This window comes from Euwallacea similis, chromosome 34 (assembly GCF_039881205.1).
Source record: "Euwallacea similis isolate ESF13 chromosome 34, ESF131.1, whole genome shotgun sequence".
Taxonomy (NCBI): Eukaryota; Metazoa; Arthropoda; class Insecta; order Coleoptera; family Curculionidae; genus Euwallacea; species Euwallacea similis.
This window is the reverse complement of record NC_089642.1, coordinates 211,501-232,523: the sequence shown is the minus strand read 5'-3', so window position 1 is coordinate 232,523 and position 21,023 is coordinate 211,501. Positions and strand designations below refer to the sequence as shown.

The 21,023-nt window shown below is 36.4% G+C and overlaps 4 protein-coding genes across 6 annotated transcripts in view; 2 read left to right on the top strand and 2 right to left on the bottom strand.

Moving 5' to 3' along the window:
* Nucleotides 1–1,948: 1,948 nt before the first annotated feature.
* LysRS (Lysyl-tRNA synthetase) overlaps nucleotides 1,949–21,023 on the bottom strand; it is an 81,471-nt gene continuing 62,396 nt past the window's right edge. The window contains exons 2-7 of one of the 2 annotated variants that reach the window (XM_066404435.1): nucleotides 4,127–4,227; nucleotides 3,530–3,972; nucleotides 2,841–3,415; nucleotides 2,472–2,791; nucleotides 2,155–2,419; nucleotides 1,949–2,102 (exon numbers count right to left, since the gene is read on the bottom strand). In XM_066404435.1, coding sequence (XP_066260532.1) covers nucleotides 2,016–2,102; nucleotides 2,155–2,419; nucleotides 2,472–2,791; nucleotides 2,841–3,415; nucleotides 3,530–3,972; nucleotides 4,127–4,155 — 1,719 coding nt within the window. In that variant the 5' untranslated portion in view covers nucleotides 4,156–4,227 and the 3' untranslated portion in view covers nucleotides 1,949–2,015. Of the gene's footprint in view, nucleotides 2,103–2,154; nucleotides 2,420–2,471; nucleotides 2,792–2,840; nucleotides 3,416–3,529; nucleotides 3,973–4,024; nucleotides 4,228–21,023 lie in introns of those variants that run through there. The other variant, XM_066404434.1, reaches the window with a different exon arrangement.
* On the top strand, nucleotides 4,535–5,949 carry La (La autoantigen-like). The gene is made up of 3 exons (XM_066404431.1): nucleotides 4,535–4,966; nucleotides 5,027–5,560; nucleotides 5,623–5,949. The coding sequence occupies exons 1-3, from the start codon at nucleotides 4,651–4,653 to the stop codon at nucleotides 5,787–5,789; spliced, it is 1,017 nt and encodes a 338-aa protein (XP_066260528.1). The 5' UTR covers nucleotides 4,535–4,650; the 3' UTR covers nucleotides 5,790–5,949.
* Nucleotides 7,053–20,239, top strand: ome (dipeptidyl peptidase 4 omega). Of its 2 annotated transcripts, none has more exons than XM_066404453.1 (14): nucleotides 7,053–7,276; nucleotides 11,008–11,218; nucleotides 12,232–12,326; nucleotides 12,384–12,458; nucleotides 12,522–12,648; nucleotides 12,708–12,845; nucleotides 12,902–13,071; nucleotides 13,125–13,219; nucleotides 15,065–15,197; nucleotides 15,249–15,475; nucleotides 15,531–16,130; nucleotides 16,191–16,351; nucleotides 19,724–19,935; nucleotides 19,992–20,239. In XM_066404453.1, the coding sequence occupies exons 1-14, from the start codon at nucleotides 7,202–7,204 to the stop codon at nucleotides 20,088–20,090; spliced, it is 2,418 nt and encodes an 805-aa protein (XP_066260550.1). In that variant the 5' UTR covers nucleotides 7,053–7,201; the 3' UTR covers nucleotides 20,091–20,239. The 2 variants fall into 2 exon arrangements, with proteins under 2 accessions (XP_066260550.1, XP_066260549.1); XM_066404452.1 differs by lacking the exon at nucleotides 7,053–7,276 and adding an exon at nucleotides 10,014–10,166.
* Nucleotides 17,336–19,591, bottom strand: LOC136418397 (uncharacterized). Its single transcript, XM_066404444.1, has 2 exons — nucleotides 19,277–19,591; nucleotides 17,336–19,224 (listed from the first exon to the last, which is right to left on the bottom strand). The coding sequence occupies exons 1-2, from the start codon at nucleotides 19,550–19,552 to the stop codon at nucleotides 17,392–17,394; spliced, it is 2,109 nt and encodes a 702-aa protein (XP_066260541.1). The 5' UTR covers nucleotides 19,553–19,591; the 3' UTR covers nucleotides 17,336–17,391.

Here is a 21,023-nt window from a genome sequence, read left to right as displayed (position 1 = left end):
TGAAGGAAATGTAAAGTGTGTACACAATTAAGAGCCTCTTTTGTAGTAACAACAGTTTCTCCTTCAGTACCATCATCTTCAATATCTTCGGTTGTTTCTTCTTGAAATTCTTGATTTACTAAGTCTATATCAGCTAATTGTTCTCTTACAACAACATTGTTATCAGCATTTACAAAATCATCAAAATTCACTGAGTTCATAAATCTATTTTTTCTTATTAATTGAGCCACTGGAATATCATCCTCTGGATCAAATTCCGTATTAGAAGATATTGTTTTTGATAAGCCGGAATGGCGAAAACAATTACTGATAGTTTGCGTAGAAATTTCATCCTACGCTAGGCTTAATAAATTTATAGCATCTAAAATAGTAACACTTTTGATATTAGTATTATCCTGAGTCTCCAAGAGTTTCATCAACATTTGTTTTCTGTAAATTTGCTTTAAATTCAAAATTACACCTTGGTCCATAGGCTGTAAAACTGACGTCACATTGGGTGGGAAAAAAAAGTTTTATGATATGCAGTTTAACGTCCGGATGGGCTGGACAGTTATTAACTAACAATAATATTTTTCTTTTTTCTTTAAGAAGTTCTTGGTCCCATTTTTTAAAATAATCTGTAAAAATTGACGACGTCATCCATGCCTTGTCGTTCCAATAATAGTCAATGGGAAGACTATTAATGTTTTTAAAACACCTAGGATTTTGAAATTTTCCTAAAATACCGAAAATCAAATTCTTAATATAACTCAAAATAAAAATGTTAACATTTTTCACGTACCTATAATGAGTAATTTTCGTTTCTCGGTTCCAGAAGCATTAGCATAAATCATGGCTGTGATGCGTTCTTTAGACATTTTTCCTCCACTACATCTTTCACCTTTTAACTTATGTGTTTTATTTGGCAATATTTTATAAAAAATCCCTGTCTCGTCAGCGTTAAATGTTTTCTTCTGTATAATCATTACTTATCAAAGGCCAAACACGAACCAGCCACTCATCTGCAATATTTTTATCTATTGAGGCCGACTCACCACATATTTTTCCAAACACAATGTTATGCCTTTTTTTAAAACGATCCAGCCATCCAGAGTTGCATTTGAAGTCATCACCAATCATTTTTCCAAATTCCTCTGCCTTCATTTGTAACATTGGTCCACTTATTGGGAAATTAGGGGAATGGAAAATTATTCGCTCTTTTTTGTTGAAACCACTTAAATAATATTTCGTCAACCCGGGAGTGTAAAGGCAAACGCATTTTTTTCTTTTGGTCATTAGTTTTCCAATCATTTTTAATTTTATCACGATTTTTCCAAATATTTGACACTGTGGACTTTTTTAATCCCATTTTTGAACACACAAATGATTGAGACAATCCTTTCTCAATATCATTTATAATTGTCAGTTTTTCGTGTAACGTAAATGCCCGTTTTACACTTTTAGCCATATTTAAAAAATTTTAAAAACAAATAAGGAGTACCGGATAATATACACAGACCAACTGTAAAAGGCGAGCTGAAATAAAATTTTGCTTACACATGCATCAGAAACGGTCGTACCGGGGAACTCCCGAATAAACCTTGGTTATGATGGACAAAACAAACAATTTTGGTTCGCTATAAGCGAGAGTCTATTATAAACAAGTCCATCTTGTCCGAGGATTTTACTTATGATTTTATATATGGTTAATTTGGGACTTGAAAATCAGTTCATTACATGCGAGTTCATTATAAATGGATTACACTGTATTTTGACATTATGAACATAATTTAAGTAATTGATCTTGACAGAACTGACTACCAATGGCAAATAAAGTCTTCTGGAGTCACACTAAAATTACATTGAACTATTATAACTGTCCATAGCCCAGATGTGATATACCCACCCCTGCAGCTTATATGTGGTAAAGGGACTCTCGTGCCTTCCATCTATTATCATTAATTTATTTTCTATGATAGAAATTTTAGGTGAACATCTTGTTTATTGCTTACACACAATAATAAAAAAAACTTATTTCAGTTACTTTCGGCTTCTCCATTTTCCTTTTCGTCCCTGTTTCTGTTGGGGTCGTCGGGCTTCATTGCCGGGAATAATAAGACTTCCTGCAAAAATTAATATTCAAGACTAGTCTTTTAACCATCCCATAAATCTCACTTTAATGTTATTGTTGTCAGTCAAAAACATGGTCAAACGATCAATGCCCAATCCCCATCCTCCTGTGGGGGGTAAACCATATTCCAAAGCCGTACAGAAAGTTTCATCAATTAGCTGAGCCTCATCGTCTCCTGCCGATTTATCTGCGGCTTGTTGCTCGAATCTGCGACGCTGCTCAATAGGATCATTTAACTCCGTGTAGGCATTACAAATTTCTTTCTTCATTATGAACGCCTCAAATCGTTCTGTGAGCCCAGGAATTGACCTAAATTTCACAGAAAACGTAATATATTCTAAAACAATTTTATGGGGAGTACCTATGCCACTTAGCTAGAGGACTCATAATCTGTGGATGCTCCGTAATAAACGTCGGGTTGATGCACTTTTCTTCGATGAAATCGCCGACTAGTTTGTCCAGCAGCCTCGCAGTTGTCCGAGGATGTGTGCATTCTACATTATGCTTAATACAAAGGTCATCTAGGAATTTATTAGTAGAAGGTAAATTGAAGTCTGTTGCAGGAGGTAATTTAACATTCAATGCTTCTTCTAAAGCAGGCAACATGGAGATTCGCTTGAAAGGAGGAGTGAAATCAATTTCGAATTCTTCCCCTTCAGGCCCATCAGGATGATATTTCACCTAAACATTCCAATTAGATACTAATAAAGAGCTTTTCAAGAAAATTTACCTTGTAAGTGCCATGAATATGATGCACCATCCCTGACAGCAAACATTCAGTAATATTTATCAAGTCCTGATAGTCAGCATAAGCCATATAAAACTCACAAGTAGTGAATTCAGGATTATGGGTCAAATCAATACCTTCATTCCTAAATTGCTTTCCAATCTCATAAACTCTATCAAACCCTCCTACTACAAGCATCTTGTGATACAGTTCAGGGGCAATACGCATAAACAAATCCATGTTGAGCTCATTATGGTGAGTCACAAAGGGCTTAGCAGTGGCTCCCCCAGCAATCATGTGCATCATAGGAGTTTCAATTTCCAAAAAACCCATTTCATCAAAAAACTTTCGGATGTAGGTGATGATTTTAGCTCTGGTTTGGAAGGTTTGACGTATGTGACTATTGAGAATGAGATCAAGATATCTTTGCCTAAATCGAGTTTCTTTATCTTTAAGGCCATAATGTAGATGTGGGAGCATGTGTAGACAAGGGGAAAGTAAGGTTAGTTTTAGGGGAATCACTGAGAGTTCCCCTTTTTTGGTTCGAGTTGGGACACCTCTAACTCCTATGATGTCACCTGTAAGAGAAATAAAAAAACTTTTCATTAAGAAAGGAATTCCAATCTTTATGAAATGTGTAAATCACTTTATCAATTGCATCATACTAAAACACTACATTAAAAAAGTTTTACCTCTCTTGATCTTATCTACATCATCTTCAAAGTCTGCCTCCTTTCCATACTGTTTAGCAGTGGCCATCACCTGCAGCTTTGTGCCTTCCCCTCTCAAGTCATAAAATATCAGCTTTGCCCCTGAGGCTCTAATGGCATGCACCCTTCCAGCCACGCTAAGAATTTCACTTTCCAACACTTCATTATCCTTCAAGTACGAGTACTTTTCAATAAATCCCTCCAAGGAGATGGTGACATGATACTTGTGTGGATATGGATGCTGAACATCTCCCAAGCTCTTCAAGTTGTCTATAGCTGTTGTTCTAAGCTTGAAATACTCATTGGGGCTAATTTCCTCTTCGACGATTTTGGCTTGAACTTTGGTAGGTGCGGGAGGAACAGCGGCGGCTTTTTCAAGTTTCTCTTTGGCCTTTTGTTCGGCTTTTAATCTTCTCTTCAATTCGCTGCAACAAAAGTAATATAGAATTAGTTAAAATTAGGACAAGGAAGAATTACCGTTTAGAAATGTTTCCTAGCGCTGACGAAAAATGTCTTCTCAAAGAGGACATTCCCAGTAACATTTTGAGTCTCTATGGAAATCTGAACAAATTTACTTACTTCTTTGATAGTTTCTCTGATTCAGCCATAGTTTTATAATTTTGCGGTACACTAAGGTAGAACTCTTGACTGGAACGGTAGTTAATGGGCCAATGAAAAATCTGTGAAAAATGATGAAATCATACGAGAATTGTATAAAAGTATGGGAACCCCTTTTGGGAATTTTAGGTTAGGCACATTCAGTAAACGTCACTTCTTGTGACACAGTAAGTGTGCTGTCAAGTTAAGTTTTTCATTTGATGGTATCTGATTATTATACCTGTCTCTATCTTAAAATTGGAATTTTATACAATCTATCTCTTACAACACTTGGAAGTGTCATCACCCCACAAATACCCCGACTATAAAAATGAATTTTTAGCACACGTATCACATGTCAACGTCAACAAATATCGCGTACCGGCCGTTTCTGCTTGTGACTTGGCTGCACGTGCAAGTTCCCCTATTTCCTCGTTTTATTCAAAACAACTAATACATAAAAATTTAACGTGTACTTAACGTAATTCAACGACGTATTACGAATCATGGCCAATGATTTAGACAAAAAAATAATCCGCCAAATGGAGTACTACTTTGGGGACATAAATCTTCCCAGAGACAAGTTCCTACAGGGCCAAATTAAGGAAAACGAAGAGGGATGGGTGCCCCTGGAAGTAATGCTGAAATTTAAACGCCTGGCACAACTCTCGGAGGATCCTAAAATTATTGCGAAAGCTTTAGAACAGTCTGAAGACTGCATTGTTGTAATTAACGAGGATAAAAGCAAAGTTAGGCGAAATCCTGAGAAACCTCTACCTGAAAACAATGATCAGCACATCAAGACCTTAAGAGAGAGAACTGGTAAGTTTCAAATTTCTTAAACAACAATCTTAGCTAATTCTTTTATTATCTATCTGTCAGCATATGCAAAAGGATTTCCTTTGGATGCAGAATTGAATGATATTATAAACTTTATGGATGACCAAGGGCCTATAGATTCAGTGATTCGTCGAACAGGAAAAGACCACAAATTCAAGGGGTCATGTTTCATTGTCTTTAAAACCATTGAGTTGGCAAAAAAGTTTGTTGATCTCAAAGACTTGAAATACAAAGACAATGAGCTGGTGAAAAAAATGCAGACTGACTATTATGCAAATAAAAAGAAGGAAATTGAAGAGAAAAAGAAAGCTCAAGCTGAGAAAAAGCAGGCCATATTAAAAGAGAATGCCCAGAAAATTGAATTCCCCAGTGGAGCCATATTGCATTTTAGTGGTATTCCTGAAGGACAGCAAGTAACAAGGGAGGAAATTAAGGAAAAAGTGGGGGAGGAGAGCGGGTTTGAGGTGGTTTATGTAGACTACAGTAAAGGGGACCAGGAGGGCTACATTAGGTTTAGCAAGGAGAACAATGCAGTTGACTTTTTTAAGACCCTGCAAGAGCCAGTGTTTGACTTAGGTATAATAATCATAATTTTAAATAACGTAAAACATCTTTTTGACGATTTTAGTCAATTTCAGGGGAGCACAAGCTTAAATTGAAAGTTCTAGAAGGTGATGAAGAGAAGGAGTACCTGCAAAAGACCTCAGAAGCAATGGCAATGCAAAGGCAAAAACAGAAGCAAGGTAGGAAGAGGAAGGGCAATTTTGGTGGAAAGAAAAATGCCAAACACACCAAAAAGGAATGATTTGGATTTGCGTGCTGACGTTGTGTAAAAAGATATTTTTTTTAATTGAGTTTTCTGGAGTTCTGAAACGTTTTATTTCAATAATACATTACTAAGACAAGAAATAATAATTATTGTTTAGTAGTTGATTTTTTTAATAAATTATTATTAAGTATATAAATATCGTCCAAAATTATTTCAATTACCTAATTCTCAAATAATCCTATAACTGGTATGAGTCCTAATTGAAAATTAATCATTCAAGAAACTCTTTAGTTTACACGTAAAGCTCGAATACCACAGTAAATTGCTTTTTAGCAGAAAACACATTTCCTCTTGTAGCTAAAACAACTAAAATGGTAAAGTGCAACTCGACTTTAGCAGAGAAAGTTACGAAATCGCTTAAAATATAATCATTGCATTCGAATAATGGGCATCAGCTTTGATAGATCGTTAGTCGGCAAACGCGAAAAGTAAAAGGACGTTTCGTGTTACTGTAATATGAGCAAAGACAGAAACTATGGCGATTACAAATATTCTAAATTAACCAGTGAGAGTTTTTGTGAGCTTTTTGGACAGGATAAGTGCACTGGAGCTAGCAGGATGTTAGTCTTCAACGTCAGTGTAAGTAGAAAGTGATTTTTAGGGCAGCTAATGATGGATTTAATTGGCATTATTAATCCTATCTAAAGATTAAAATGATTCATATATGTTGACATTCCTTAGATGCGTATTTAATTCACATTGTAAATTATCACTCCAACTTAAAATAAAAGTCTAATAAGGATTAAGTTGATAGATAAGTTTACTTATTATCGGAGCTTAGTTAATCTTTTATTGGATTAATAGAGATTTATAAAAACAGAGCTAATTGGAATTATGTTGACGATAATTTGAAAAAGAAATATTTAGATATTCTTTTACAGAGTTACAAACTTTTCTCGTTGAAATGTCGTTCTGCTCCACTACAGAACAGTACGGTCACCATATTGTCAAAAGTTTGCAGCAACTTCGTGAAATTACTCCTTTTAATCACTGAATCCCAGACATTATCGGATAATCACAAGATTTTTAGGCGTAAATACCCTAGTAATAAGATCCATACAATATTTACTGTTTTTAGGATTTAAAGGATTTGCTCATTATAGAGCACTCACGAATACAATCGATATCATTTAGATTATCATAATAGTTCTATAAAATGACACAGTTCTTTCTTATCTTAAATAGCATAAGACCTCGATGGAAAGCAGACTTTAAACTTATTTTCCCATACCTCCGCAACCTTCCCATTTCGCGGACACGCAGTTGCTGCTGCTTTTCAGTTCGACTCGCAGGACTGACCGTGGTGGACTGCGCGAGATTTCGCCTCGTTCGCGATAACATTCGCGCTGATGATGTTTTGGATTTAGTTTTGGTTTTTTTTCTTAAATATGACTGAAGGCAACGGCACCACCACAGTGGTTACCAACGGCAGTTCTTCCATGGAAATGGCACACAGCAATCAGGTATTAAAAAATTGTGTGAGCGTGTGCAGGAGTAAATGTATTCAATTAGAAAATTATTGTTATTTATTTGTTGTAGTGTTAAATGGAGATAATTATAGTTAAGCAATAGGAAACCTGTTCTCTGTTAATAAATTGCTTGTATAAGAGATGTTAAAAATGGTGAAATAGTTTCAGCTATTGCAAGCAAAGTGTATACACATATCATATACAGGGTGCTTCGGAATAAGCCTGCCAACTGCTCAATGTAGGGATCCTGTGGTCAAAATAAAAAATGAAGCTCATACGGACATTGATCCGTTTTCGGTTTCTGTCTGAAATACAGAGTGATAAAAAATTATTATTTTTAAAATTTTTTCCTAATAGATCCGTTCCGGCATTATTTTTGAAATTATTAGATATTTTTGGGAAAATTGGGCAGCGTCAAATGGGCGACGCCAGTGGCGTCCCATTTGATGTGACACTTTAAACGAAAAAAAGACGCGTCTCTACACCTACTTTACGCTCCCCAATTACCATAAAAATATTTAGTACCGGAACGGGCCTATTTGGAAAAACCAAAAAAATTACAATTTTTTTTATCACCCTGTATTTAAAGTAGGAAGCAAAAAAAGACCCATGTTTGTATGAACTTTTTCGGTCGCAAAAACCTACAGTAAGCAACTGGCAGAGTTATTCTGAAATACCTTATATAACAGATAGTATTTCATTGTACATTAAAAAAGCTAATTGAGGAATTTCTAACAGAAGCATCAGATTCCACCCAATATCAAAACGTTCTTCCCCTCATGATACCTCGGTTCTTGTTGTTATAAAAATTAAGAACTAATTAGAAGAAACCGAGACAAATACTACGTAGAAAACAGGTAACAAATAAGTTCCCTGGAGTGGTTAATTAAATGAATTTGTGTAACTTCTAAATTACACATAATTCAAAATAAATAAGACCTTAAGTTTAACAGCGTTTATTTATATACATCTGAACAAGGCGTATTTCTCATGCAAATAACCGAAATTTCAGCCTACATTTCTTATCAACAGTTCATGACAAAATTATTAAGCAATTACTTAGAATTACATGCATTTACTGCCAGGGAATGAATGAAGATATATATATTGTTGGTAAATACGAAAGCTTTGTTTTACCTACCATCAGACTGCCCTAAAGGAGGCAATAATCGATCGACTGGATCTTGTATACTTTTTACATTTTCATGGGAGTTTAAAACCATTTTCCGCCTTACAAACGATCAGGACTAATTTTCCTGGTCACGGTATAGGGCGATAAACTATGATGAAGTGACGCCTCTGACAGTGCCAAGTTGGTTTTTCGACTTCCGCCCAATGTGTTTTTATTGTGTTGAGAGCACCGTGAAAAGCTCTTACTGAACTGCGATTTTATTTTAAATTTTAACACCATTATGGAATCTCCCTTCATCACATTGTCAAGAAAAATTGTAATTTCCGCAAATTTTTCTCTGCGTTCATATTACGTCTTCTTCCTTACTGTCCAACGCTTAAAGCGAGGCAATCAACTAAAACTCAATATAGGCCGATCCCAGTTTCTCATCAATCAGTACATAACGTAGATTTATAACTCCAACGTCCCTTCTTAATTTGATGTATATGGGTGGGTGTCACCACACCTTATAAGCAAATAGCAAAAATTCTCCATTATTCTTACAGTCGCAAGAATTATGTTGTTATTTAGTATATAATAAACAATTTAAAACATATTTAACAGACTGATAATAAGGCCTGTTTTTAAATGTAATAACGTCTCCACAGTTCCTGCACATAAAGGACCAATTACTTTTCTGTTTATCCTTCAGTAAGGAGCTAAATTGAGTTCACAATGGCCACAATAATTGGAATTAATTTTATTTTTAAAAGGAGAGAAAGAAATAACTCATGCTGGATTCAGTAAATAATCAATTTCCAGTAAGAACTCTTTTTGCTCTTAACAAATAAAGAAATACAAAGAAATATCCCTGGCCACAGAAATAACTGATATTTACCTTCCAATTCTCCATATGCCACTATTACATATCCGGTTTCCCAGATTTTAACTCGTTTCATATTAATTTACACGTCTCTTAATCTATTTACTTACTATTGTAGCGTGGTAATTGAACAATTTATTTAAAACGTGTTCCCAGATTTAATGTCACTAAACTGCCTTGACCAAGAACAGGTACCACATTTATATGTATATATTCTTTTACACCTGTTCTATATCTTTTCCTTCTGTGACGGATGTACCTGCAAAAGAAACATATATCAGGGTCGGATTAAGGCTCATGTTAACCTGGGGCATTTTCCAATCCACCAAGCATCCTTAGAGTGGAACATCTCATGGGAAATTGCATGGTCTTTCTGGGGGAGAGAAGATATATTTTCCAAAATTTTTCCAAAATTTCAGGAAAAATTCATATGTCCAATGAGAACATCTGACTGAGTGCAAAATTGTATATTTTTACGGAAAAAATTGTATAAAACTTATTTCCATCAAATTGTCAAGACAATTGACACGAATCAATTGCTTCAACTTCATCATATTGTCAAGAAAACTGAACACTGTTATGTGAACTTTTACAGCTCTTTAAATTTATTCCCTAAATTCTGTCTTAGTGACCTATTTTTGAGAAGAAATGCTCTATAAATCGGCTTGGTATGTGAAACAGCTGCATTATTCTGATCATTGATCTATACCACCCAGAACTGGTTTTGCAACTTCCCCAACTAGAATTGGGCGATGATAAAGGCCGGCTCTGTCCACACAAATTGTTGTCTTATGTTTACCAAAATTTGTGCACACATACTGATTTGTTCAATAATATCGTGGCATTTGTTGGTGCATGGAGATTGCAGCTATAGTGGTGAAATAAGCGCGGTGAGTAAGGCACCCATACCCACATAAAGGCTTAAATATTCCCTGTATTCTTATTACACACACATTAGAAAGGAGCAATAGATATTTACGAAACTGCGGTTAATTAGATTAAAAAATGTATGTAGGCATGATGGGTCTGAAGATGGGGCAATAAAAAAATCGAAAAGAAACCATGCTTGCGCAATAAAATGGTGAATGAACCGTGAATTGAAACGGTACCTACGTATGAGCGATCATCTGAATTTCTAAAGCTTTTCACAACAAATATCCAATTTCTGGTAATTTTAACAACAAAACTTAATTAATAACCCGCAATAACGATAGTTAAACACGTTCTTTCTCACTCAACCACTAAAACTTTAAAACCCGGTTTTAACATGACTTCCTTGCGACGTTTATAGTAAATTATAGGGGCTTTTATTACGGCTGAAAAGGGCGATAATATCTAACTACAGACTGTGAAAAGGTTTTGTAAATTTCATAAATACATGCGTGCTGGTTTAAACATGCCCAAGTGGGATTTTTTAAGATCAGATTTTAAATGCTTCCCTAGACATTGAGCTTTTACCAATATATGCTAATAGTCTTGAGCATTAGAAATGCAAAGTTACCTGCGTTTGGATGTATATTGCAGGAAATAATTACCAATATTCATATGCCTCTGATGGAGCCGCGTAACCAATGCATTTTAAAATAGAACAATTTGCATGAAGGAATACATAATCAGCAATCAGCACGTGCATATTACTGGCAAAATCCGAATACATACGTAACTTTGACCTAATTTCACGGTCTAATGCTTTGTTATCAGCACCAATTAGCGTCTGATTTGCGGTTTCAGGACCTGCTGCTTACCAGGAGCAAGAGGAAAAAGCGGATATGGATAATGGCCTCTGTGGCCGGAGTTTTAGCCCTAGCCCTAGTGATAGCTGCCATAGTAATATTAACCAAGTCGATGGAGGTGCAAGAACAAGCTGCACAGACGATCAATCTGGAAGACTTCCTGAGTTACAAATACAATCCTAAAAGCTTCAATGGAACTTGGGTGTCAGGTAAAAACATGCGAGTGGCCCGGCAATAATAGTTTAATGATCTAACGTTTTAGCCAAGGTTATTGGAAGGTAAAAATTAGCACGGTAATGCATCAATTCGTGTTATTGTTGTCTTGTTTGTTATTTTATTGTTGCTGATGGAGCCTTAACCGAACACACATATTGATTATAAAGAGCTTTACGAGTGATCCTCAACAGCAAGATTCGTTCTACCGATAGTATGAATAAAATTACCACGAATTCCAGCTGATATCTTTCTCTATCAAGAAACACGCAAAGTGTCTGCCAAATGGAATTTCTTCCAAGGACACGTCACGCTATGAAATCTAGGGAAATATGCCATATTTATACTGTGATAACGAAGAATTTATGAGACACCTACGTATCCCCGTAGATGGCCATTTTCTCCACTGAGTTTTCCTTCACCACATTGTCAAGAATTTTCCAGTCCGCGCGTAATCCTGCTACGGGATAATTTAATTGCTTCTTAATAGTGCGAGGTGCAGATTCTATTATTGCACATTTTTTCTCGAAATACCCGTGAAAGTCATCCGCTTATGAAAGCTCGGACTTGTTTCTTTCTTTGGGGGGTCACTTAAGAGTAATTTATATGCGCCCAATGTCCCTCAACTGGTCTCGCTCGGGCTATGTATAAACACCATAAGAATTTGCTTTCACTTTATCAGGGATATTTGCAATTCAGTCTGCAGCACTGGACATGTGTCATAAATAATTCGGCATATTATTAAATCTGGTGCGTGCAAAAAAAAAATGTTTATCATCCAGTTTCGTTAATACACGTACAGGAAACTCCAGTCCTAATGGAATATAACGTTTATATAGAACATTCACGTGCTGAGGAAAAATTTCTTTCTTATTCTAAGTGCGGTAACCGCCCTATTCCTGTCATTAAGCCTGGTAATTAGTTTACCATAAAACGAGGAAAATTTGCATCATACATTATTACTGATAACTTAAACTGCTGTGTCTGATGAATTACACTCTGCATACAGGCAACAAATTTCTCTACTCAAACGACAATGGAGATGTGGTACTATACGACTTATCAACAGGATCAAGTAGTGTTCTTCTATATTCCAATGACAGTGTGAGTATATAGCTAAAATGCACTTCTCTCTTTATGACATTCATTGAATTCTTGCAGATTATTTTAACAGCATTTGACTTTAAGATATCTGCCAATAACCAGTATTTATTAGTGGCCCACGACTACCAAAAGGTAGTGACCCCCATATTTACCATATCTGAACCTATGTGACTCCACGGTGATTTAAAATTTCAGTTATATCGACACAGTTACAGGGCTCACTACACTGTTATAAATCGAAGCACTGGAAAACATTACCAACTGCAAGCAGATTCCACTTTAACTGGGAAAGACTTCTTCTTGGTGGAGTGGGCTCCTGTCGGTAATGAGGACTTTGTCCTGCTTTAATTCATTTAAGAATTACACTGGACTCCTATGTAGGAAATGCCTTAGTTTACATCTACAAAAATAACATTTTTTATAAACCTGATCCTGAGGCCGATGGGGGTGAAACTGCAGTTACAAACAGCGGTGAAACAGAGTTCGTCTTCAATGGGATGCCTGATTGGGTTTATGAGGGTATTAATCGAGAGTTTAACTAGAACTTCTCTATATAAAAAAAGGAAATATTGTAGAAGAGATATTCAGCTCAAACAAAGCTCTATGGTTCTCCGATGATGGCTCGAAAATTGCCTACGCACAGTTCAATGATGCGGAGGTGGAAGCTATGGTGGTCCCCATCTATGGAGTGCCTGGAAGTTTGCACTTCCAATATCCCAGGGCGAATTTCGTAAAATATCCCAAGGTACTTAAATACTAGCAAAAAAGACGTGTAGCTTTTCTTTGGGATCCTTTTAGGCAGGCACTCCGAATCCTACAGTGAGTCTCTATGTGTATGATATTGACGCTGAGGAGACCACTCAGTTATCCACAGCAGAAAGTTTAAAATCGAAGTAAGAAACACGCGAAAATAAATCATTCATTGTATCATAGTCGCAAACAAGCAAGAAGCAACATGAATGCGGAATTTGCGGTCATTGTCTTGAATTTACAGGGTGGTCCACGTAAGACGATCCGCTACCTTATTTTAAAAATCGTAAGATTTAGAAAAAAAATTGATATAAAAGTTAATTAGTTCAGGGACTTTATTTAGTTACTGGGAGGTGCACAAAACCGTGGCGTGACAAAAATACATTTTTTTAGCGGAACACTATATTTTGTTGCGGACACGAATTCTACTTCTAAATATAAGTATTTTTTGCAACTACAAAATATCAACATTTTTTGACAGTTTTTGAATTAATTCGATTTAAAATAAAAATTTAAGAAAAAATAAGCTTTTTAAAATTCTCAAAAAATTCACATATTGTATCGTTTGAAAATTTGTCCGGTTAAAAACGAAGGGTCCTTCTATTAGAGTATATTTTTAGTTTTTGGGAAATTTAATACAGGGTGCGAAAAAAAATGTCCAAACTTTCCAGATTCCAAGTTCTTCAAACTCGAGTTTTTCAAACGGACACCCTGTATTTTTTTTTTTGAAAATGGACTCTTCTTTTAATTCACGTAGATCGTAGATCCCAATGGTGAAGATCGAATTTGAAATGCCCTTTATATGTTACATATCTAAAATGAAGAGATCTTACATAGTTAGCTGAATAATATTATTCACCATTTTTTCTATTTAAATTGCTAATTACATATTCAACGTTAAATTTACTTACAATTATAAAATTCCAACACGTAGAAATTATTTGAAACCAAAATTAAGGCTTACCATAACAAATTCTCCACATGGCTACCTCTATTTGCTCTGCAGGTGGTATATATTTCCTCTAATTTGCTTGTCGACTTTAATACCGCATCGCTTTGATTTATAGATATTATGTATTACGTATATCGTATTCTATTTTTAAAATCCGCAACATTAGTAACTTGATGTTGATAAGTCAGTTTCTTCAGGCGTCCCCAAAGGTAATAGTCTGGCGGTGTCAAATCGGGACTTCAAGGAGGCCCTTCAATGATTCCATATCTTCCAATAATTACACCAAAATTTACATTTAATTTTTGGTTGTTTGGATATTTCCAAAGCCTACTTCATTAATATTGATATATTAACTAAGAAGTTCAATAGAAATAATGCTAAGAGTATTATATTAATCAGCTAGCCATGTAAGTTTTCTTCATTTTAGGCATATACATAAGTATGTGTTTCATTTGATAGTAGACTAAAAGAAGAATTCATTTTTTTTTAAATACAGGGTGTCACATTAAAAAAATCAAGTTTGAGGCATTTCAAAAGATATTGAAAGGTGGAGAGTTTCGATTTTTTTTCGCGCCCTGTATAAAATTTCTCGAAAATTCAAAATATACTCTAGTAGAACGACCTTTTGTTCTTAACTGGACAAGTTTTTAAACGATATAATTAATACTATGTAAATATATTGAGAATATTAAAAATCTTATTTTTTCTTAGATGTTTACTTTTAATTGAATGATCTCAAAAACTACAAAAAATTGTCTATATTTTGCAATAACAAAAAAATTTTATAGTTACAAGCAGAATAAGTATTTGTAACAAAATATAGGGTATTCCATTAAAAAATATGCATTTTTGTCACGTCATAGTATTCTACACCACCCTGTAACTTCGAAAATAAAAAAAAATCATGAAAAACTAAATCACTTTTATATCATTTTTTTTTACTTTACAGTTTTTGTGTGGACCACCCTGTGCAGTTGACCACATAAGAAAATCAAATATTCAGAACTTTGTAATATTCTCATTTACCATTTTACAGAGACCACATATTAACAGCTGTCACGTGGGCCACCAACAGCTCCGTTGTCGCTGTGTGGATGAATAGGGTCCAGAACATAGCTGAGTTGGTTGTATATCAAAATTTATCAGGTCCAACTAGCACTCCTACTGTCGTAAGTACACGCTTTGATCCTTCTATTAGAAACTAATTGAACTTTTTTCAGATAAAAACCATTTCAGAGTCTCCAGGCTGGGTGGAGCTCTTCGTGCCTCCTAAAGTCTCCCAAACAGGAGCACAGCTCTCTTTGCTGCTCTCGAAAGACGAGGGCGACAGCTCTTACCGCCACTTGGCAGTGCTCAATGTCCAAGCAGGAGCTACTGAGGAATTCCTCACTGGAGGTACTTACGTTGTAACCGAGATCCTTGGATGGAACCATGACAGCAACCTAATGTGAGTTTCCATATGTTAAAAGTCCCTGTTTTGACTAAATAATTTCTTTGTTTAGATTTTACACAGCGACCGAACAAAACGACTCAACGGTCCAACACCTCTACTCAGTCTCTCCCTCAACGAAGGAGATAACATGTCTGACCTGCTCTCTGAAGTCTAAAAATGGGGCCAGTAATTGCCTGTATAATAACGCAGAAACCAGCACCGATTCCTCCCATTTGGTGGTGACCTGCAACGGCCCTGAGGTGCCCCATATTTCCATTTTAAGCATGAATGGCACTGAAAAATTGGAATGGACCACTAACTACGAATTGAAGGAGGTTTTGAGTGGAAGAACTTTGTTCGACAAGGAGATTTTGGAGTTCGAAATCGCAGACGGGTTCACGGGAAAAGTGCTTTTGAAACTTCCCCCTAACATGGATAGGAGTGGAAACACTAAGTATCCAATGTTGGTTAATGTTTATGGAGGTCCAGACACTTATCAAGTCACTGAGAAATTCAGCATTGATTGGGGCAGCTACTTGGCAGCTAACAGGAGCATTATTTATGCTACAATTGATGGGAGAGGCTCGGGATTGAGGGGGAACAAGTTGCTCTTTGCTGGGTATAGGAAGTTAGGAACTGTGGAAATTGTCGATCAAGTGAATATTACCAGGTTAGATCATTTAATTAACACAAATGGCTTTGGAGTTTTAATTAATTAATTGGTTTATAGGCTTATCCATCAAAATGTGCCCTATGTAGATGCTTCGAGGACAGGAATTTGGGGTTGGAGTTATGGGGGTTATGCTGCTGGAATGGCCTTGGCTAACGATACAGAAAACGTCCTCAAATGCGGCATTTCAGTAGCTCCAGTAACAGATTGGGCTTTATATGGTAAAAAATTTTCAATAGTACTTTAATTTATTGCAAAATAACGCCACTAATAAGTTAGAAAGGTTAATTAGGGTTGTTATAAAGAAATCGGTAGGGTAATAAATATGTTTAATCATATCGAATCTAAAGAGGCATTAATTTAGCGATAGCATCTTAGTAGGTTAAGCCGACTGTGGCATAGAAAAAAGAGCTATAAATTGTAGTCGTTTTGGACTAAAATAATGTATACAGTAGCTGATAATAATTTGAACGATAAATACAGCTTCAACTTGAATGGATTAAAATTGATTCTCTTAGAACGGCGTTAAAACACTTAAAGCTATTTTCCATCAAATTGTCAAGAAAATTTATACGAATCAAATTAATTAATCTTCATTCTATTCTCAAGAAAACTTGACACTTTTTAATACATCAACTTCTACGGCTCTTTAAATTTACCCTTTAGATTCTGTCGCTAATAACGATACATATAATAGCTGATGATGACTTAAACGATAAATGCAGCTTAAATTTGAATGTGTTAAAACGATCCTCTTAGCATGACGCTAAAACAATTAGAATTGTTTTCACCAAATTGTCAAGAAGATTGATACGAATCAAATTAATGAATCTTCATTACATTATGAAGAAAACCAGACACCGTATCATATAAATTTTCACGGCTCTTTAAATTTGCTATTTAGGTTTTGACGCTAATAATGATGCATGTAGCAGCTAATTATGACTTAAATATTATAATAAATGCAACTTCAACTAAAACTGATATTCTTGAAGCTTCGTTACCTATGTGTAGATTGTATTATTACAGCTCTAGATGCTTATTGTTTGGGTTCGTAGAAGTTTAAGTTATTGATAATTCATTTATCAAAATTATTCCAATTTTTCAGTAGGTATTGCGAATACAATTATTAAATTATTTGAGTTCATGAGAGCAACCCAGAAATTCTTTAAGACATTTTTTCCTCTCAAGCGCAAACTCTCTACACTCACTCAAACTCTATAAAATCTCGCTTCATATATTGTTTATTACACATTTAAATCTACTCATCCTCATCTTCGCTTAAATCCGAGCTAGTAGAAGTCTGAAAGTCATATCCAAAGATGTAGGGTTTATTTGGTTCAGTCCTGTGGTACAAATCGTAGCTTCCAGTCATGCTGGAATGACAAGCTGCGGACCGATAATCATAATAAGTCTTCTGCTTTGGACCCTCATTATCCTCCTTTGATCTGCACTCCTCCCTGGCTTTAATACGTTCGACCAGCACCGCGTCTCTTTGGCTCGCAGGATCTAACTCTTGAGAAAAGTCCTTGGTGGTGCCGCTGATGCTCGCATTCTTACTCAGCTTGGAATTCTCTCTAGGTGTATTACTGGACATATTTGATGTGGTGTAGTCTTGGGTTGTAGACTCAGTAAGCTCGAATTTGAAGGCCGTAGGAAAATCTGCAACACCTTTAGTCACATCATCTTCAATTCTAGAAGAGATGTCTTCAACAGGCTGATTTTTGGTAATTGTGCTCGGAGAGTAACTATCGATTTTTCCTGAGAGAGCTGAGCTGGTCTTCTTGGCTTGCGCCCACGGAGGGCCGCAAACTCTGCCCCCATCACTGCTCGACTCGTTAAATCTAAACGAAATTTTCCTGAAGCTCCCTTTTTTCTCCCTTTGAGTGGAGTTTTCAGATATTTCTGCAATGGAAGGCAATATTTTCATTGAGTTTTTGGTGTCTATTACCGCAGGTCCATCGGTAGGATCACAAGTACAGAGAGAACCCTTTTTCGTGAAAGATTTCTGTGATTTGAAGGTGCGCCTCGCTTTTCTGCGGCTCTTCTCCGAGTCGTATTCGCTAGTTGAAAGAAAACCGGGAGTTGATCTCTCGCTTGGAGAGGACTCGCAGCACTTACAGAGAGGTTGGTTAGTTTTCGAGGAGGATTTTGAAAGCATTGAAGACCATTTCGATGAAGAAAATGAGGAAGGGGATTCAGACCCTTTGCGCATCTCCGAAAAAGTCGATCTGTTGCTCTTCATGCGGTAGCAAATAAAGCAGGTGCCTATGAGGAACCAGGCTATTATGATTGCTAGCATTGCGATTAAAAGAAGCTTGTGTCTCTTGGAGTTGCAACCAGCCCCAAGGGGGGTCCCAAAGTTCTCCTCCAGTTCATAAGTGACGCGTGACTTATTTCCCCGCTTAGCTCCTAGTGCCCTCAAGGTGTTTTGCACCCTCACAATCCCCCCAAAGGCTGAGTAAAACTTGTCATCTTTTAGCTTTGGAATAACATCCTCATCAATCCATGTGTATAAGTTGTTTCGAAAATTCTGAATCACCTCCGGCTTTACCTTTTTTTCTTTAAGACACTGTTCAGCTGAAATGAAGAACTTCATAATCACATAAGCCGCCTTTTTGGATTCAATGTTTCTTAAGGAGAAACGTTTTAATGGTAGTGCTATAGCTGTGGGCCTGTTGCGAGTATCGAAAAATGGTAACGGAAAGTAAACTCCTTTCTCAAGATTTACTGACCATTTCTGCGTTCCTGCTGACTCATGCTCGTAGAAGATGAGTCTTTCGCAGCAAGATCCGTTGGTTTGCTTTTGACTGCTCATAACGTCCATGTCGATTATGGGCACCTTTACTTCCTTAGTGACCTTTAGGGCTTTAGTCCAGCTCTGCCCGCTTGTGCGTAGAAACCATTTTAACTCCTCGTACAGCTGAATCAGTTTTTCCATGTAAATATAATCGACAGTCCCTGCATAAAACGCCTTCCTGGCCATGGGCAAGAGGGCATGATGGAGAAAACCTCCCAGTAGATCTGTGAGGGCCAGCAGCAATAGGTGTCGTTTTCGCGCATTTGCTTTGGAGCGCACGTTGTCTATGACCAGCTAAAATAATGATTTATATTTATTTGTATTCACATGAAATGAGCTTATGTGCCTTGAAGTATTCCACCAAATCCCTAATGTCCTCATTGCACTGCACGGAAATCGACTTGGAGTCTGGCATGAGGTCTTCGAAGATGATTCTTGCAGTAAGAACTGCGATTTCCTCTTGGGCCCAGCAACTTTTTGCTACGTCTGTAGGGTTGAATAGAACAGTCCCAGTCCCGGAATTTTTAAATTCCTTTGAACACTCCGTGACGATGGGAATTGATAGGAGAGCAAAAATGGGGTAAAAAAATTGTATAGGGGTGCTCGTGTAAAGGGGAGACATTGTCAGAATAAGTGACAAAAGAAAATGATTTTTGAAGGATGATTTATAATAATTGAGGTGATGAGAACCAACAGTGAACCACCCTGTATAAAACTTTCAACATTTGCTCCAGTCTTGAAAATTTTATCGGATGTTCCATTCTGCTTCTCAAAACCTCAATTTTCCTTAAAGACTCGATTTACACGGAGAGATTCATGGGACTTCCCAGATCAAACGACAACCTACAAGGCTACGAAGAGGCTCAACTGCTGACGAAATATATAGGTCTGCGAGGCAAAGACTACTTCCTCATTCATGGTACTTTCGACGATAACGTGCACTACCAGCAGTCCATGATGTGGGCCAAAATGTTGGAGAGGAACGACATTTTGTTCAGGCAACTTGTAAGTATTAAATTAAACATAAATGACCTGAATGTGAGCTTTGTTGAATCGTCCAGAGTTATACAGACGAGGACCATAGCTTGAGCTCTGTGCGGCCCCATTTGTATCATTCGTTGGAGAACTTTCTCAACGAGTGCTTTGCAGTCGATTCTTAATGTAAAAACCGACATTCCTCCTGTTGTATTTATTGTAATATGGTTGTATTTAATGTCCATTTTGCTCAAAAAGGCATTTAATGATATTTTGTATCCTTGTAAATAAGTGCGTATATTTTTCCTGGAATAGTGTTTCTTAATATAACTTATGATAAAGCTCCTTGTAAATATTGAAATATAAAAACGTACCTAATGTGTATTCATGTATTCATCGCAGTTTGATTTCATCACAAATTCCAAAATAAACCACACAGCTTTCTTTCGTGTTGAAGCTTGCAATTATGACATCCTAGCCAAAAAGAGTCTAATTCTTGTCTAAAAAGAATGCAAATATAGACCATCAATATTAATTATTTCCCAGGTACTGAGAAAATTGCTATTTTATCGAAATTAATATGCAAGCCTCACCAGTTCAAGCGAAAACCCAGGGTTTATATGAGTGGGAGAAGGATAGCACAAAGTTTAACATGTCTTCGACAAAGACCAACGAAGTGGGCGGAGTCAGTACGGCCACCGCCTCCAACTTCGGTGTTTAGATTATTAACAATTTCGCTGTCTTCGCAGCACTCTATTGGTCCTTGTCGGAGGCATATTAAACCTTGTGCGGTCCTTTTCTCACATGCACAAGCCTTGTCTCCGCTTGAACTGATGATACTTGCACACGTAATTGTTAATTTCTTTTTAATAGAACGCTTCTTTTGCAAGAAAATTGAATTGCTGACCACGTTAAATTGTGCCACAATTTTGCATTTATTTGCAAAAAATTAGACAAATAGATATAACTGGAAAATGTATTCAGTTTCTCGACAGAATGGTGGAGTGTTTTGGGTGACAAATTTATATTTTTATACTCATGGATAATGCAAACTATGACTAATCTGAAAAAACCTACCACAATGAACTGTACATAGCTCAATATACGCAACGTAAAGC

Coding starts and splice junctions, on each gene's coding strand:
- LOC136418397 (XM_066404444.1), bottom strand. CDS start 19,552: ATGTCTCCCCTTTACACGAGCACCCCTATACAATTTTTTTACCCCATT. Junction 19,225..19,276: donor ATTTGGTGGAATACTTCAAG/GCACATAAGCTC, acceptor TCATTATTTTAG/CTGGTCATAGACAACGTGCG.
- ome (XM_066404452.1), top strand. CDS start 10,029: ATGATAAAGGCCGGCTCTGTCCACACAAATTGTTGTCTTATGTTTACC. Junction 12,459..12,521: donor TGGCCCACGACTACCAAAAG/GTAGTGACCCCC, acceptor TTAAAATTTCAG/TTATATCGACACAGTTACAG. Junction 19,936..19,991: donor ACATTTTGTTCAGGCAACTT/GTAAGTATTAAA, acceptor TGAATCGTCCAG/AGTTATACAGACGAGGACCA.
- La (XM_066404431.1), top strand. CDS start 4,651: ATGGCCAATGATTTAGACAAAAAAATAATCCGCCAAATGGAGTACTAC. Junction 4,967..5,026: donor GACCTTAAGAGAGAGAACTG/GTAAGTTTCAAA, acceptor TCTATCTGTCAG/CATATGCAAAAGGATTTCCT. Junction 5,561..5,622: donor AGAGCCAGTGTTTGACTTAG/GTATAATAATCA, acceptor AGTCAATTTCAG/GGGAGCACAAGCTTAAATTG.